The sequence below is a fragment of the Phaenicophaeus curvirostris genome, chromosome 6 (genome assembly GCF_032191515.1).
Source record: "Phaenicophaeus curvirostris isolate KB17595 chromosome 6, BPBGC_Pcur_1.0, whole genome shotgun sequence".
NCBI classification, from domain to species: Eukaryota; Metazoa; Chordata; class Aves; order Cuculiformes; family Cuculidae; genus Phaenicophaeus; species Phaenicophaeus curvirostris.
In genome coordinates this window covers 55,664,558-55,683,175 of record NC_091397.1, presented here as the reverse complement: position 1 = coordinate 55,683,175, position 18,618 = coordinate 55,664,558, and the positions used below count along the sequence as shown (strand labels likewise).

Genomic DNA, 18,618 nt, shown 5'->3' with positions numbered 1-18,618 from the left:
TTATTATTCAGTGGAGCTGGTAATTAGTTTATTATGATTTTGGACCACTGGTTTGTTTTTAACATGGATGGCTTGGCCATCACATTAAAGTGAACTACACTTTAATGTTTGTGCCATGTACAAGTGATATAGCTGTATCAGTAATTCCCAGAGTTCAAAAGTTTAATATATTCTCAAAAAAAAATATTTTCAGTGTTTCTTTTACATCCTTAATCTTAGCCTAAAGCTGAATGTATGGAAAGGCTCAGCAGAATCTTTTCCTTCATTTCATTAATTTCTCAGCTGTTGAAAACCTCTGTTATTTCCTGCCAAAAAAAGTACTACGGAAGATTTAGAGTTGTGGTTTTGAGATAATATGGGAATGACCTGCCTTTGTTGTTTTTATAGAGGGTGTGCTGACTGGAGGAAAAAGGCCTAAGGCATCACTTCTGCCCTCTAAATCTTCACACAGAAGAGGTCACCCCACATGTAAATCTATCAGTTCCTAAGTTGGATGTATCTCTGCCCACCTGTATCTCCACGTCAGTGAGTTTCTTTGGGAAAAAATACTGGGAGGGACTCGGGTCCCTGATACCTCTCTGTATAGCTCCTTTACTAGGCTACAGTGGCTGTTCTTTGTTAATGGGACAAAAGGATCAGGGAAAGGTGGATATTATAGAATCATGGAATTGCAGAATGGTTGAGGATGGAAGGGACCTCTGGAGGTCTTCTTGTCCAACACTTACTCAGGCAGGGCCACCTGAAGCAGGCTGTCTAGGATCATGGTTCCCAGGAGGGAGACTTTACAGCTTTTCTGGGCTGGAGCACCTCCTATACAAGGACAGGCTGGGAGAGTTTGGCTTGTTGAGCCTAGAGAAGAGAAATCTCCCACGAGACCTTATAGAAGCCTTCCAGTACTTAAAGGAGGCCTACAGGAAGGGAGGGGCTCTTCATCTGGGATTGTAGTGATAGAATGAAGGGTAATGGTTTTAAGCTGAGAGAGGGCAGATTTAGATTAGATATTACGAAGAACTGTGAGGGCGGTGAGTCATCGGAACAGGCTGCCCAGAAAAGTCATGGATGCCCCATCACTGGAGGTGTTCAAGGCCAGGTTGGATGGGCCTTTGAGCAACCTCATCTAGTGGAATGTGTCCCTGCCCATGGAACTGGATGATCTCTGGCGTCCTTTCCAACCCAAACCATTCTATGGTTCTATGACATGATTCTATATTAAAGATGTTCTGCAGCGAGTTCTCCATGCAGTCTATTTCTGCCACTCTATGGCTTTTCTTGAGAGCCTGCCCGTAGTTTTCCTCTCATAACCCAGTGTCCTGTTGACTTCTTGCTCCTACAGTCCCACAATCGAGGGCTATTGAAGGTGTTCCTGTCTTGTGGCAGTTATGTGGAAACAGAATAAAGAAAACTATCCCTTTTTCTGGGGCAAAGAGAGGAAGGAGACTTGCAACGAGGCATCTCTTGAACTGGAAGCATAATCTGCCTTCTCAAGAAAAATATCCAGCTCCCGGGGAATAAAGATGGCTCTGACAGACAGACAAAATGGTAATTTGTGTTTGGCTCTGGTAGATATATGATCTCAGGTCAGAGCTTTTTAAACCTTCCCGTTGACTAATGCAGAAAATATGAAGATTTGCACAGGCAGTTAGCAAAGCAGTACTCCCTACATTTTGAAACAGAATATGCTTCAAGTGGTGTAATGTGACATAGCCAGTGGAAACAGAAAATAGAAAGATAATTTCTAACTGATTAAAGGTTTGTTTCTGTTACCCTCATGGCAGCAGGCTGAGAAAAGGTAAGGCCAGCTCAGCTAAACAGGGAGAAAAGTAATTTCTCTAATTTGTATTTTTCCACTAATTGTGGTGGAGAAAGTAGAGGGATGTGAGCATTTCAGCAAAGAGGACTGAAATGTCATTCTCTGGACTTTCCACTGATTTTTGGAAGCCACAGTTTTGTGAGAATAACACGTGCATTCAGAGCCAGAAAGAGCCAAAGCAAGCTGTTTATTATAGTGAGAAATGATACATATTCTCATCCTTAAACTGGTGCTTAAAGTCAAAAGTTAGAAAGCATTGATATACAGCTTAATACGCCCGTTCTTTTCAGGCTTTACATGAAATTAAATTTGATATTAAATATATTATATTATTATATTCTATTATTTTTATATATTATATATATAAAATATATATAAATATATTATATAATATATTAAATATTGATATCAAATTAAATAAAGCCATTGAGATTATTTAAAAAATGGGAAGTTGAATACAGCCGGGCTTTGTTAACATTGGAAGTTGATGAGATGGCTTTTGTAAAACTAACTGCATAGTTTGCTTTTTTCTGAACTGCTCCAGCAGCCTCTTAGGGCAGTTCAAAGCAGGGATTCTGCAAGGGAACACACGCTTCTCCCAGAGACCAAGCTTTACAAGGAAGGTTCTTTCTGCCCTCTCGTGGACACCGTCCAGTTTTGCAGCGACAGGAATTTCTAAGATTGGCATTGCGGTTTGCATTTCAATGATCCCAAATATCCTGCTTTTCCTTTGGAGAACATACATAAAATTCAGTTTCTCTGAGCCAGTTTTTTTTTCCTGTACACAATGCACTTGTGTATATCTTTCATTTGAGTACAAAAGTTGACTATTTAGACTACCAAATTAATTACCTACAATTTTCTTATTTTTTCCCTGATAACCTGGAACATGAATCATAGAATCATAGAATCATAGAATCATAGAATCACCAGGTTGGAAGAGACCCACCGGATCATCGAGTCCAACCATTCCCATCAAACACTAACCCATATCCCTCAGCGCCTCGTCCACTTGTCCCTTAAACCCCTCCAGGGAAGGTGACTCAACCCCCTCCCTGGGCAGCCTCTGCCAGTGCCCAGTGACCCTTTCTGTGAAGAATTTTTTCCTCATGTCCGGCCTGACCCTCCCCTGGTGGAGCTTGAGGCCATTCCCTCTCGTCCTGTCCCCTGTCACTTGGGAGAAGAGTCCAGCTCCCTCCTCTCCACAACCTCCTTTCAGGTAGTTGCAGAGAGCAACGAGGTCTCCCCTCAGCCTCCTCTTCTCCAGGCTAAACACCCCCAGCTCTCTCAGCCGTTCCTCATAAGGCCTGTTCTCCAGCCCCCTCACCAGCTTTGTTGCTCTTCTCTGGACTCGCTCCAGAGCCTCAACATCCTTCTTGTGGTGAGGGGCCAGAACTGAACACAGGATTCGAGGAGCGGCCTCACCAGTGCCGAGTACAGATGACGTGACTTGCATGTTAGAAAAAAACAGGAAAGGATCATTTCTTTTCTAGCCACGAAGGTAATTTTAATTCAAGGATCTGTGCCTCGCTTTTGGTCTGTTCACATGAAAAACATTGTGTAATTGCACACAGCAACTTCTTCACACCTTTAGTGATTCTTTAAGTTATTTATAAGTAGCCTCCAGTTTCCATGTCAAGTCAATCAATCAATCAATACATTGATTCAAGTGGAGTTACTTTAGATTTATCCCAAACTGGGGGCAGGATCAGACTACAATGCCAATTTATAATTTACAAAGAACTACATTCATATGCATTAATACATTCATATGCAGCAGAAATATCATAGAATCACCAGGTTGGAAGAGATGTGGAAGAATATATTTGTTAGGAAATATCTTGAAATATGGAACTTTGAGAAGCACACAGTGGTGGCTGAGATGGCACAGGAAGGACCTTCTGAAGACAATCTGCTCTTTTCCCCTTCCCTGCTCTTTCCACACAACACTGACACTTCTAGTTCAAGAGCAATTTGGAATCACTTGCATTCACATCTCTTTCAAGATTCCATAAGCCATATGTGATCCCAGTATAACTACACTGTAGGTAACTTGTGTACCTTCACTGATATTTTATTTCTTCACAGACATCTAAATTAAACTTCTGACTTTTCTTTCATAGCTGCCAAAAGAAATCAACGGCTGAATTAGGCTGTACCATTTCATTTGAAATGCCTCTTAAGGGAGGGGCAAACTTGCAGGTCTCAGAATTTATAATGGTCTCTAAGGGCAAGTAAGTACTTTGTCAAAAAAGTAACCACAGTCACAGACAAACTGAACACCAAACATATGCTTTTACTTTTTCCTTGAGCCTCTGTCTTCAACAGCAGGGTTCAAAGGAAGTTTTTTTGCCGTTCTTTTACAAATAAAATTCTCCATAATGGTCAAGTAATATAGTTAATTCTAAACACTTTTATTACCCCAAAATGCAGATGTATTTAATGTATGCACAGAGTTGAGTAGCTAAGAGAAGCAGCTGACTTTATGAAGTTCCTCTCAGTTCTCTTTTATTAACTCATGCAAATGGACCAGCTAAGCTCTGCTGTGGATGAACAGCACATGGAGCTCATCAGACTTTACTGACTGTTCAGCATCTCCACAAACTGTAAATGTATTTGTTTGAAAAATTTAGTATGAAGCTCCTCAGACATATAAGATGACCTATTGTATGCTTTGAATCTCAAGTGATGCAAAGTAATTTAATATGTTCTTTGATGTGAGGCAGGGTGACTTTAGGAACCAGGGATCAAAACCCAAGCAGAGTTCAGTGGATGCACAAATGTGTTATTTGTGAAGACAGACACCACGACTCAATGCAGTCTACAGCACATATATTGCATTGTGCATGCCTGTGCATCTGTGCTACAGTATGTAGTGTGTGAAATTTAGCTCCTGTTTCTAAAATTTAACCATTTCTTTCATTATGGCAGAGGTATCAAATATATATGAGGAGAAAGGAGTACAAATGTTTTTGAATAGCTATAATGCGAAGCTGTAACTGAAAGGATGGAAAATATTCCTTATCTGATTATTGGCTGCCTCTAGCCAATATATGTAAGATCATAGAATCGTATTATCATAGAACGGTCCTCTGAAGATCATCTAGTACAACCTCTGGCTGAAAGCAGGGCCTTAAAAGAACTAATTATCTGCTGAGGTGCTGTTGTGTGAGACAAAGCAGTACTTGGGTGCCTCTAAAAATCTGGGATGTAGCAAAATGAGTTTTTTTGTACAAGGCTTTTCTGACCTACGTCTCTCTTAATCACCCAATTCCTTAAATTTTAAGGCTTACGAGCAATAGAAGCAACTTTCTGCTTTTCCTTTTCCTTTGTGCACTATCAACAGGTTGAAGGATGATCATGAAGGGATTAATAAATTAGCATTATCATATTAAATAGCATTACGTACCTTCTGCCTCAGAAAATTATTATGATGCTGTACTTTTCCTATAGTACAAGTTCAATGGTAGCTCTGCAAATATATCTGAAAGCCTATTTGGGATTTTTTTTTCCTGCCAGTTAACCCTAGGGCTCTAAGCGATTAAATGGAATGACATCTGTAAGAGAAACCCATTTATTGATGGCTTACATCAAAATTTAAATCTGATACAGTTCCAAGTAAGATCATACGACCAAAATTCTGTCTAGTCACTCCATAGGATAAATGTGCATAAGTATGAAAAGAAGGAAAAATGTGCTTTACACTATCCATTGTTCTTTGCGATAAAAGAGCAGCACAACCGCGAACTGGATATCTATGGGTGTCCATGCACCTGTGTTAGATGCACTTTAGTGGGTGTCGCTAATGAGCATTCCAAATTCCTGCTAATGGGTGCTCTTCAGGAGCAGACAAATTTTAAAATGTCTTGTTTAGGGTTTGGAAATTTCTAGTGGTCTGTGATGACCAAGGGCAGACCAGCTGTCATTTTTTGAAGAAAATGCAAAGGAAGTTGCAAAAGCAGTTGAAGAGAATCTAAGACTGACAGTTTTCAAATGTCAGATGCCCAAGTCTCTGGCTCCTTCTGAGGGTAAAACAAGTGTCTCTTTATGTTCCACTAAATCTGTCCAAGTGTTATATTGAAATCAACAACATGATGAACCCTTGGACTTATAAATCAATCAGTTGATGGTCAACTGTCTTCTCTATAAGCTTAAGTCAGAATCTAAAATAAGCCTGGCGTTGTTTTTGCATGGAGGCTTTAATAACAGACATAAATATTATGTGTATGGCAAGGAAGGCTGGGAGCTCCTGAACCCTTCTAGAATTCATGCTGGGAAGCCTCGATAGTGTGTCACTTGATTTACTTGAGTCCCTTCCTTGCTTTTTCCCAATTCATGAGTAATATCTGTATATGGATAATAAATAATACGGTGAATAATAGCTATAGCAATGTATGTTGCCTGTTGTGCCCCTTTTCTCCAGCTGCACTATGCAGTGATTGTTTTCTTGGCTCACATGCTCTCAAACCGAACAGAAATTTTGCACAGCATAGCATAATTTCTCCTTTATGTACTTTTCACCTAGCTGTTCCTCTGCTGAGGGGAAAATAAATCAACAGCCATCCCCTGTATCCATGCTGTGGAGCTTGCAATAAGAGGGCAACCTAATTGTACTCGCTGCTGAGGCAATGTTTAGGCTTCTGCTTTCCTCCCATAGCAGCCGTCATTAATGCCAATTGATGTGTACCCTTTCCCTGTTGCTAGGTGATACATGCCTTAAAAAGCAGCTTCTACTGTTGCTCAGGGATTCTCACAAATCATGTTTGCTCTTGGTTCACATGATGTGCAGTGAGGTTTGCAGGACCAGAACACAACTCAAGTTCAGATCGTTTCCTTCTGCGGTGTTTTTAACTGTAAGTCAATTAAAGATCCCACAGTTTTCCTGACTAAAGGTAGAATGACATCCTGTTCTGGTGGAAGGCAATGACAAGACTTCTACTTCTTGTAGAAATGGGTAGGCTGGGTCTTGTAGGCTGGGTCTTGGGCTTCCGCCACACAATTTGTTGACCAGTGTCCTTTAGCAATGAACTTGGCTGCAGTAGCCAAGTGTTATGCTGCAAAACTGATTCTATGATTCTATGATTTCATAAGAACTTTTCTGGTAGATTATTTTCTGCTCCTCAGAGAGAAGCACAAAACTTGGTTTGGGTCTCTTACTTTCATAAGGTACTATCTCATTGTTTATAATATATTTGGATGTCCCTATTTCTTCGATACTTCTAGTCTGAATGAGTAGAAAAAGTAGATATTCTAAGGTCTGTAGTCTTACTGCTTCAGATTGAATTAGATTCACCAGCCACAAGTTGAATATTGTTGTGTTTCGAGTAGCCTCATTAACTTCATAAAGGTATCACAGCCCAGGCTCTGTCCCAGGTATGAATTTATTTCATAAAAAGGATCAACCGGGTTAGGTTTTTTTTCCATGTTCCTCTACAGATATGTGGAACATAAGGGTATCTATTTACTGGTTATTCAACATAAAAGACCAAGACAAGAGACAAGAGAAGTAATGAATTAAATTCTCAGATACCCAGACCCTGAGGAAGAAGGGATGACAAGATGGTAACAGAGATGGTAACTGGTTGATGAGCCTCAATGCCTTGAGGAGGTTCAGCCAGAGCCCTGTAACCAGTTGTCATAGATCTCATGGGAAAGAACAAAACTACAATGGGATTTTTGAGAGAGCTTGTTGGATCACATAAAACTTATTATGGGATGTTTTAAGGGTTGTGGGAAAGTGCTAAACTTGTTTTGAGATGTTTAGGGGAGAGCCAAAGACAGTCAAAAGAAGGGATTAAGATACATGGGGGAAGAACGAGCATGGGAAAATGAAGAAGAGCGGAGATAAAAGAGCTTGGCTGCATGCAGTCAAGCTGCTGTCAGTATTTTTTGCCAGATTATGCCCTGTGCCTGATCATCCCAGAGTGTTTTATCTTGTTAAACTTAATAGTTTAATGCTTTCCTATGTGAGTGTGCATTCTGTGTGCATATATGTGTGTGTGTGTGCATGTATGTATGACCTGCTAGCAAATTTCAATCCAGGCTAGCTGGGGAGAGGAATCTGAGTGCCAACAGCTGGAGATAAGAGACTGAGGGTCAAAGGAATCTGCAGATCTGAAGGCTAGAAGCTGGAGGGATGGATTGCTGAATACCAGCTATTGAACAGATTTAGCATCTAACGGCTTCTTAGGAAGGGAACCATTTGTGTATGTGATTCTAATATGAATTTAAAGCTGTACTGGCTGGTGAGCAGGAGAAGAGATACGAAAGCCAGCTACCAGAGAGACCATAGGCCAGGACAGTGGAGGGACCAAGGGGCTGAGAGCCAGCTGCTGGAGAAACCACAGGTCTGGAACAGCTACAGGAGGAACCTGTTTGCATGTGTTTGGATGAGATATCTGCTGGCAAGCTACCAGTTTGATTAGCCTGTGAGTGAGAAGGGTATCAGATCACTTGTATGTTTGTGTCAGTCTTGTTGATGTGTATGTGGAAACTGTAAAGGTGCTGTTCTTTTGGGTTTTGGTAGTCAGCTGTGGCTGTATGATGTTTGTATAGACAAGTGGTGTGAGCTTTTTTGGGGATGCTTGTCCTCACCATTGGTCAGACGTGGTGTCAACGTAATACAACATCTGAGGGCCAGAAGAAAGAATACCTTAGATCCCATAGTCCACCAGATTTTGGCTGGTGCAAATCCAGCTTATCTTCAAAGCTTACTGAAAACTCAGTTTTGGAAGAAGCCTAAGCACACAATATTCCACCAAGAAGGAAATAGTTTCCATTAGAAATATGAAATGTAAAGATGGACTTAAAATGAAGTAGCCCCTTCCACATGTCTGTCTGGTAGCTGTAATGTCATTCACATTAACAGAGGAATCAGGACACCCACAGGGCAGACCTTGTAGGACATTAGGGAGGACATTATCTCAGATATAAACCCCAAGATAATTGCATTACAATATGGCTTTAGTTAGAAGTTATTCCTCTGTGGGGGTCCAGGAAGCTAGGTTTTATTTGTGACAAATTCTTGACAAGTTGCCTTTCAGATTTATATCTGACATGCCTCATAAACAACAGGAAAGCTGCTTTCTCGACATTTTACTTTCTTTAGCTGCATATGACACAAAGGGTACCAGTGGTTTTGATCCTGCTTCTGTTTGTTATTCACATTGCAGGCTTCTTTTTATTTTCACCATGCTTCTTTATTCATACTATACTTCTTTTAATTTTGCTTAAAATGCTTTCAATTACATAGCCATTGTTTTGAAATTAGATTTTACAACCAACAGGATGCAAGTCACACAGAAGTAAATAGAATTTATACTACACAGCTACTGAAATGAACTACTACACCCGTCACTACAATTATGGTTGCCTTATACATGGATTAATACATTATTCATTAATGAATTAATGCATTCTTCATAGCATGAAGACAGGTTTGTGCTTCAGTTTTCATGTTTCCTTTTCATGACTTTTAGTTTTGCAAACACATTGCAGCTTTTCAGATTCCGTTTTCATTATTTCATTCTGGTATTAATGTAACTGTTGGAATTCATATCCCTAAAAATATCAGACAAACAAAACAAGCTATGTTAATCAGGTGAGAAAAGAATGAAGGAATCAAATTAAATAAGTAACAATCTTGGCTTCTGATATATGTCTTTTCTGGCCTGAACTTCTACTTTACGCATGTGTCAGATTTAAGTGAGGGGTAGCCAAAAAAAACTTGGTTCCAAGACAAACAGGCAGTTCAGATAAAGGAGAAGATACGGTAAGAAGAACTGTTATTGAAGAGCTGGTTTAAATTATTCTTAGTAACAGGCAGGAAATATTTTTCTTCTCCTGAAAAAATTCAGAGTTGTCAAAAATAATTTTTCATCATAACTTGGAATAAAAAATCCAAATACCAAACATTGTCTCAGTAAGACAATCCAAAAAAACCCAAAAGTTGAGATGAGAAAAACCCCAGCATTTTCAAAATGTTGTAACTCAGCTTGGAATTTTGTCTGTTTTCATATGTCTAATTTGCATAAATTTAGAAAATGGAACAGTAATTTTTAGGTAATTTTGTTTGGTCATTTTAGAGTGCTGAAATGTGATATTTTAATGATCTTGAACCTTTTTCACCAAAGCTTTAAACTTTTCAAAATGAAACTTGATCCAAAAGAGTGTTGTCAAACCTAATCTTGTCGTATAAACATTTTCCGCTTTGGCTGTTTGGCATCTTTATTAGGAAAGAGTTTGTAAAGCTATTCTCTACTAGATGTTGTGATGAGACTTTTTGATTTGGTGAACAGCATATATTTCTTTTGGCAAACTGAGTTCACTGAAATGCTTAGGAAATATCTCTTGAGGAAGTCTGGTTGTATTATATTTGATCATTGCTAACCTATGATTTCATATGCATTTTAATTTATGGCTTGAATATTTGCCTAGTATTACCTGGTTCAGATTCCTGAACGTCTTCAGACATATTGATGGACAGTGACTTCCCAAATCTCTGTGGCATATTTAGAAATGATTGACTGGAACTTTTAACATGTGTAGACCTCCCAAGCCTGTGTGATACCTTTGGTGCGTGTTTAAGTATGTTGTCTCCAAAGGCTCTCCCAAACCTCAGAGGCAGATTAGCAACTGGTTTAATGCTTCTTTCTTCTGGATAATTTCTTCCAAACCTAAGAGGTAAATTAGCAACTGAATTTGGCATCTTGTTTACTGTAGGAGGGTTCATTTTAATGATACTTTCTGATCCCCAGTCTTTCATTTCTTCAAAATTGAGACTCCTCTGGTTTTCTTCTAAGTTATTGTCTTTAATCTAAAGAAAAACAAAAACAGTGTACTATCATTTTATAGGGCATTGCTCCAGCTACCAACAACACAAAGTATTTATTTTCATATATCCCTAGACAGCTGCTGGGTAACACTCTTTTTTTTGGATACATAATGCTTTTTAGCTGTGTTTATTAAGATTTGCTGTAATGTGAGTTACTTCATGTGGCTTACTTCATAGGCAGACATCATGCTGCTTACCTTTTCAGCACATTGATCACAAGAGCACATCTTTGCTCAAACAGTGTCAGTTGGAAATATTTCTGGGCATGGGTGTCAGCAGCTGTGCCATCAGTTAAGTGTGAATAGGAGCCATTCTCAGGTCTACTTTTGTTAATATCATTGACTGAAGTTGTCCGGAGAGGAAGATGTTGACTATATTTAGTGATAACAGAGACCCAGCCTTTTACTCATCAGGTCTGGATGAACAGCAGGATGGGCCAAGCTACCTGAAGGTGTGGGTCACTTATTGTAAAGCGTTGGATGGATGCTTCTGACTCAATATCCTGCTGGGCTAACAGCCGGGGAAATGAATGGAAAACGAATGGAAAATGGGTCAAGTCCACATCATGCACGTTCTGGCCTTGCAGTGAAAAGATTGTCCTGAGCTTTAGGTTGCTTCAGTTCTTCACTAATATGCAAGATGTGTTAGATGCTCCTAGGCTCCTAATTTTTGTGCAACCAGCACAAAATGTACTTTCTGTGTCTCCACTGGCATACAGTGAACTGAGTTTAATATATTGCTTGTCTCATGATGTAAAGGGCAGCTGCTGCCTGAAAAACAGCTATATCACGTCACTTCCTTATATAGCAATGTTCTTTCCCTGGGCATATTAAGAACCACTTATTTTTGTGACAAAAATAAGTTTCCAAGTCTTAATAACAAATATATCCAAACACTTTTTTAAAAAATTTCAGTTAAAACCACAAATGCTACTGATCCTCATTTCTAATGTCTTTGTTTAGTGACTTCCCTGGGAGCTTCTCAAGCCACTAGGAGAGAAGGGGTGTGAACCATTCTAGTTCATACTCCATTATTAAAACATTAAACAAACGGTCCCTCTGTTTGCACACGCACAACCCTTCTGAAGTATGTAGAAGACAGTGAGCCAAAGACCAGAGAATATCAGTAAAACCAATGATGATGACTCAAAAAGAAAGATTGGCTTTCATTTTCCAGAGAGTATTCGTAGGGCAGACAAGAAAAATAATACAGATGAACTGTGTGAAATTCATTTGGCATCTATTGAGACATAATAAATGTGCAACGCTGTAAAGATATTTTTATAGTCAATTTCCAGAGTAGACTTTTAAGACCATTAACAATATTAGATTTGAAATGTTCTCTGTTTATCATTATTCTTTGACTATTACAAGCATGTCTTTATTAATTCTGGATTAATAATGTATCTTTTATATTATGTGCATAATGTGCCTGACAGGAATGTTAATTGAGGCCCCACTATGTAAGTAAGAAACATTTCAGAAAAAGTCTCAACCAAATCACAAGGCTGCATTGCAAGAAAATTGAAACATGAATTGATTTACACAGTATGTGTGTCCGAGCAAATGAATTTCCTGTAAACTCTTTCAACAAGCTTTTCCCATACTGCTAGGGCTGTAGTGCTGAATACCATGCAATAAGGTTAGGAGAGCCTTTCCCAAAAAAATTCAAGGTGCTCAGGATCTGACCCACGGGTCCCCCAGATAATGTCATAGTAATATGGATCTTACCTTGTAATATTTAGCGTCGTTGTCTTCTCTGCTCCACAGAATGGACTTCATCGGTTCGTCCAGGCACACACTATGTGTTGCTAGAAAGACCACTGTAGCTAAAGCAAATAGAATAAACTTGGTTGAAATTACTTTCATTTTCTCAAATTAAGCTCACTTAGAGAGCTCAGAATCTGTACAGAAAACTGCCATCATTTTATACAAACAGAAAACAAAGCGTTTTTGCTCCCTATTACATCAGTCTCTAAAGATCCACTTCTTAGTATTAATTAGGGAGGTAATTGGAATACACTTGAAGAATGTTGGGAATTTCTTTTATGGACCTTTTCAACCGACATATCTTCTTGTTAGGGGCACGCTGACTCCACAAATATTTTCTTCTGGTGAAATATGTCTTAATTAGCTACATTTGAGACCCATAACAGTAGGGACTTAACAACAGCCACAATGTTCCATCACTAGTAGACAAAACCATCTGGTTTATTTCTTTTGTATCAGTGTCTTCAGAGGATTCTTTTGCTTAAAAAGTCCTTTTGGGCCATATAATGTTTATAGTTTTGTACAACTAGAGACATTTGGGCTTTTGAAAGCAAGTGCTGCCTGTTGAAGTGGTTTATCAGGTCATAAGAAATGTTATGCATCAGTAAGATCTATTGACGCACATAGTGTCTATGCTCTAAACTGTTAATTTGTGTTCAGATGGAATTAGGAACATAGTTTTGAAACCCTTTCAAAGGCTATGTTAGATCTGTATTGGTAAGGCCAAATTTCCAACAACATTTTTTAAAAAGTCTTCTACCACTTTGCTTGTACACAGTGAAAGCACAGGACTGCCTGTGCATCTTCTGTCCCAGAAGGACATTCGAGATACACATTAAATGTGCCCTTAAAACACAGATTGTATTAGTTGCTAGATAGGCTGGTGAGCCAGACTGCTATAAAAAAAAGTATATTGTGTTGTTCTTCCGTTTTTTATTCTTAAATTCTTGAAATGATTGCCTTAATCTTTTATGTTAATGCTTAAGATCAGCTGTGTGAAGAGAAATCTGATTACACGTATCACAAACACTCATGCTGCAAAACTGCAATCTAGACAAGTTATTTTGCAATTCAACACTAGGATTGTAAAATGTCTGTTTCACCACAGCACTGGCAAAGTTGTCCCAAAAGAATGCGTTTTATGCTATGGGCAGCGTGGATAGTATGGACTGCTTATCTGTTGACAATATGTTACTGTTTACTGCACGGTCGACCTGAAGGGTTTGTAAGTAACCTCATTTTAGAATGAAGTTGGCTGGTTTTACAGGCTTAAGGTTGTGTGGCATGCATGGGGTCATTTCTGCCTTAGATTCTCCAAAACTGAGAACCTTAAGCAGCTTTGTATTATAGCTAACGAGATACACAAACCCTCTCTAGAACTCATGAAAACCACAGGTCATGTTTTGGAAACTGCTCTGACATTTGTGGATATCTAACTTGACCAAGATAACAGGGAGCACTAAACCTATCACCTAATTTTTTTACTAGAGCCACTTAAAGTGAAAAAAGAAGAAAAATAAATTCCGATGAATTATCTCCTTCAGAGAAATAACTTCTTTCCTTCTCCTAAAATTTAATACTTATCCAATAACAAGCAGCAAGACCTTGATCTCCAAGCTTGGACTGCCTTGTCCTCATTCTCCATTGATACACGTCACCTGTCCTGACATTGCCTTGGTATCAGCCCTCCTCTCAGAGTAGGTGACTTTTTGAAAACAATAAATATTCCTGGCAGGGAAACAGAGTTTTGGGGATACCAGAATTCTGGTATTTGCTGATTGGGGCCAAATTCTTTGGAAAACAGAGGGAATTAAAGGAGGATGTCAATGGAGAAGACCTCTAAAAGGAGCCCATGTCCTCTTAGTGCTTTGGCAGATGAGGGGCAGCAATTGCCTCTTTTCACAGAGGGCTGAGTGGAGGGTTCCTGAGTCTCTGGAGCCTCATGTGAGGAGGCTTCCATCTGTGGGAACAGATGGATTTTCTCAGCTTTCTTTATGGTAACAATAAAGACAAGAATAAATGCAATTCATGAACTAATATCTATCTAACCTGTGGTTATTTACTATTGGGCTTTCCTTTTACCTAGCTACTGATTTATGAACCTCTCTTGATCAATGGTCTTTCAATTAAATGTGTGAGAATATTTGTTTTCTAAATTAAATGGAATTGGCAAGATCCAAAACTCTCCTGCATTGTTTGGCAAAAGTACAAACTCTTTTCCCCAGAGAGAATAGGAAAATTTATTGCAGTTATCTAAGCTGCATCAGGGTCTCTTGACATTAAGTTTGTCTCCTACATATGTTGATTTTCTACTCAATGTAAAATGAAGTTTTCAGCTATTTTGCAGGCAGAGTTGTATATATCTCAGTACCTTCTTATGGATTAATTTTCCTTTGATGGCTCTCCAGCAGGAACTCTTCGGAAACTTAAAGTCAAGCAATTGTGATGATTGTTCATTAACTTTCCTGAGGAAGCACTTATCAGACCCTAGAGCTCAAGTAGCAGAATGTCTAAGGTAAGCACTCTTCATCAATGTGACTGCAAATTCTGCTGTTTAAACTATCTTCAGTAGCAGCTTAAACTGGCATAGCTGACTTCAAAGTGAGGCAGCAAAGGCATCCTGGCATAGTCTGTTAAAATTATTTATTTGGGGAGGGAAGACATTAACTGCTGACAACAGACAGTATTGGGGAAAAAGGCTTCTTGAATTGCTGTAGATTGGTCCACAAAGGGTCTGATTAAGGCATATGGAGGAGAGAGAGCTCTGAATACTGTTGAAAACAAATTTTGAGTTCCTGATCTCGTGTTCCATGCTTGTTTTGTCTTGCTACTTTACTTCACTCATCAGCCAAGCTATTCAGAGGACTGGACCATCACTGAACTTCTGTTTCGAAATTCCTTGGTTAAACAGGAGTGAGCCCTTGCATCTACATGTGAAACAAGCCTCACAGGAAAGGTCGATTTTAAGAACCTACACGCAAGTGCATGCTATAAACTAGGACAAGGTAGTGCTTGCTTAGTTTTTCTCTTTGTTTAGTGTAGATAGGTACAGGAAAGAGCATTTATTTTGGCTGCATGGTACAAGAGCAAGGTGCATCTGATCTCTGATGAGTTACTGCAGTGACTTGATGTATACCTACTTTAAAAATTTGGCATTAAAATGTAGTTAGTAATAATGGCAAGAGTAGCTCAATTTCATAAGCAACTCAGTGCACAGTAAGTTATTTGATTCCAGTAAAAGAACAAATTTTAATATTGCTCTTTCTTTATATAAGAATATCCTGATAAATCCTTATCTATTATTAACAACATATTGTGTGAAAATTGCGTGTCATATGACTCGTGCCACCAATAAGCATCTGCACATTTCCATAAAGATAAATCATTCATAAGATATTCATTTTGCCATTCTGCATTGTTTGATCTATTCTATGGCTCACTTTGAAGGAAGAGGACTTAAAAATGTATAATTTTTTTCATCGGCAAGCAATTCTGTTCATTTTTCACCCATTCCTATGGCATGCACTGGGTTGCACTGGCTGTGTTTTTTTGTTCTGGTGCACAGTCCAAGGTATATTTACCTGGAGTATGTATGGCTCAAAGCAGACAGACATACATCCGATGTGCTCAGTGTCCTGACTTTGTATAGAGATGTAGGTCTGGTGTCCCTCTCATACCAAAAATAAGTATTTTGGTGGTCAAGGTAACCAGTGAAACTCAGTTTCCTATGACTTTGTGATTGAAAAGTGAATTACAGTTTGTATTCTTTGAGGATTAATGTTACTGTAGGATCCCTGCATGAGGAGCATGTCTGTCCTCTCTTGCCATGCCTGTTATCACGAAGTGGAATTTTGGTGAGATTTCTCCCTGCCAAATTCAACTGAAATTGTCTTCTAGTCTTGCAAGTTATCAAGGGTCACTGACAGACACATGCTCGTGCACAAAGAAACAGATTTTGCTTCATTTCATTAGGAAACCAATACTAAATCATGAATGACTGCTAAAACACTGCAGGTACAAAGCCTCAACATCTGTACAATTAATGTGGGTGCAATGATAATTTCTGTCTTTATTAGTGAGGCATTAATTCAGCTTTTGAGCTTTTGCAGAAGAATGGGAGAATTTACTCTATTATGAAAGCCTCATTCTTTGTGTACCACAGATTGGTAAGGAGCTTTATGAAAGAAGCCCTCTCTGATTTGCAGAATAAGACCTTCGGTTTTAAACCAGATTTCACCTACACATAGCTCTGAGCTTTCCTGTTAGCTGGGTAATAGTAAACAAATAACAAATGCATGCAAATATCAAAGTACAAATAGTCTTATTTTAAGATTAACCCCTATGAACTGGTCTCCAGTGTTAGAAGGCATTTTTCCCCTTGATGGCTGAATCCAGGGTATGAATGCATAACTTCACATTTTAATAGTTTTTTTCATTTTTTCCTTGAGCTTTTGAAGCAGCAGAACAGCATGGGAAACAGAAAAACAATGAGAGGCTTCAGTTATTATGGTAACAAGCTGAAAATGACTGGTTAAATAAGGTGTGAACAATAATTCTGGATAAGACAGGTTCTTCAATTATACATTCATGTTAGTAATAAAATAAACATGTTTTCAATAACATTTGGGATATAAATACTACCCTGCAGAGTGTAACACTGTACTTACCAATCTACTGTAGTGTGTAGCAGCTCTACCCCATTCTTGTCTATTAAAAATTAAACCCCTTTACCATACATTATTAAAAGTGCTTTGGTTGGCTGCAAATCAAGAAAGACTTCATAAAGTCTAAGAAGAATGAGAGATCTGATTAAATCTAGAGTCCACAGGCAGCAATGGAAAGTGCACGAGAAAAAAAAATACATTAAATTATGTCTTAAAAACTCCTTCAGGACTTTAAAAAATAATTAGCAGCTTTTATTCAAGTGTTAACCAAGGGACTCTTAATAGATTCATTATTCCATGTTCCTCCTTCCCGTTTTCAGTTTGGAACCTGTGTTAGTTATAGACACCAATACCTTCATTCCTCGTTCTCTTATTCAGGATGATTTTTTAGAAATATTGTGCTCATTTAATAGTTCCCCTCTGCCCTGTCTATAAACACAGAGGAGCATGAAGATTACACTATTTATTAGATGAATTGTGTGTTGCAGGGTCTGATTTTCGCTTCAGGAAAAAATGTAAGCAATTTAGGAGAGGACAAAAATTAAAGGAAAATATCTATGTTTGTTGAAGGGAGAGACTCCAAGCATTCTACTGACAAAGCTGGAGGAATATGTCCAGCTTGCTTGAAATAAAGCTTCTCTCTCTGTTTTTTTTCTTAACATAGTTTCTTAAAGGGGAAAAGGGAGAGAAAAATCTATTCTTTTATGACAGTGATATTAGCATCCTGGAATAGGAGCGTGTTTGATAGGAATGGTTGGACTCGATGATCTGGTGGGTCTCTTCCAACCTGGTGATTCTATGATTCTATGATTCCATGATTCTATGATTTCACAGGGAAGTACTGAACTTTGCATGTGTTGGTGAAGGACCTGACTGTGTTGTCACTTAAACTTGGGCTGGGAAAAAGATGTACTAACCTGACAGAAAACAGGCAAGATTAACAATATGGACAGTTGTCAATTATTGCAGATTTTGTGCAGCTTTCTTTGAAATGTAGTACTGAATATTGCTTGAGAGAGGATGCTAGCTAGCTGGACATCTCGGCTGCTTTAGCAGTGAAGTGTTTATAGACTTGTGAAAGAGACACTTCACTACTTTCCCTCCCTATCAGTTTGCTTTTTTTTTTTTAAAAAAAAATTGTCTATGCATCTCTGTTCATCTGAAATACAGAGGACAGATTCTCATGAAGTTCTGATCCCTATGGTCTGACCATAGGATCAGAAGGTTTCTAATGGGAAGACTGGGAATGGTAAAGTGCAAGTAAGTACTGAAGCCCGTGCACGGGCTCTTCAGCAGCTCCTCTGTGATATCTCAGGGCAGTTGAATGGGGAAAGCCCATGAAAAATTAAAAAGAAAAAGCCCTAAGAGGATGAATCTGTCACTTGAGTACAGGATAGGACATGCCATTTTCAAGTGAAAGGATCTAGAGGAAAAAAGCTGAATTACGTTTAATTGCTGTACTGATTTTGGCACTCATATTTATACTGAAGCAGCGGTGTGCAACCTTACTTTGTTTTGGAAGAGAACATTTCAGTACTGTTA

The 18,618-nt window shown here is 38.7% G+C and overlaps 1 protein-coding gene across 2 annotated transcripts; it reads right to left on the bottom strand.

Annotated features, from left to right (window-relative positions):
• Positions 1-9,104: 9,104 nt before the first annotated feature.
• NPVF (neuropeptide VF precursor) lies at positions 9,105-17,152 on the bottom strand. Of its 2 annotated transcripts, XM_069859073.1 has the most exons (4): positions 17,080-17,152; positions 12,374-12,471; positions 10,253-10,625; positions 9,105-9,370 (listed from the first exon to the last, which is right to left on the bottom strand). In XM_069859073.1, the coding sequence occupies exons 2-4, from the start codon at positions 12,422-12,424 to the stop codon at positions 9,363-9,365; spliced, it is 432 nt and encodes a 143-aa protein (XP_069715174.1). In that variant the 5' UTR covers positions 12,425-12,471; positions 17,080-17,152; the 3' UTR covers positions 9,105-9,362. The 2 variants fall into 2 exon arrangements, with proteins under 2 accessions (XP_069715174.1, XP_069715173.1); XM_069859072.1 differs by lacking the exon at positions 17,080-17,152 and having other exon boundaries at positions 12,374-12,511.
• Between the last annotated feature and the right edge of the window lie 1,466 nt (positions 17,153-18,618).

What these genes read in the sequence shown, in the direction of transcription:
- NPVF (XM_069859072.1), bottom strand. Translation starts at nt 12,511, where the DNA reads ATGAAAGTAATTTCAACCAAGTTTATTCTATTTGCTTTAGCTACAGTG. An exon ending in ACGACGCTAAATATTACAAG is followed by an intron (nt 10,626 to 12,373) that starts GTAAGATCCATA and finishes GTTTTTCTTTAG; the next exon opens with ATTAAAGACAATAACTTAGA.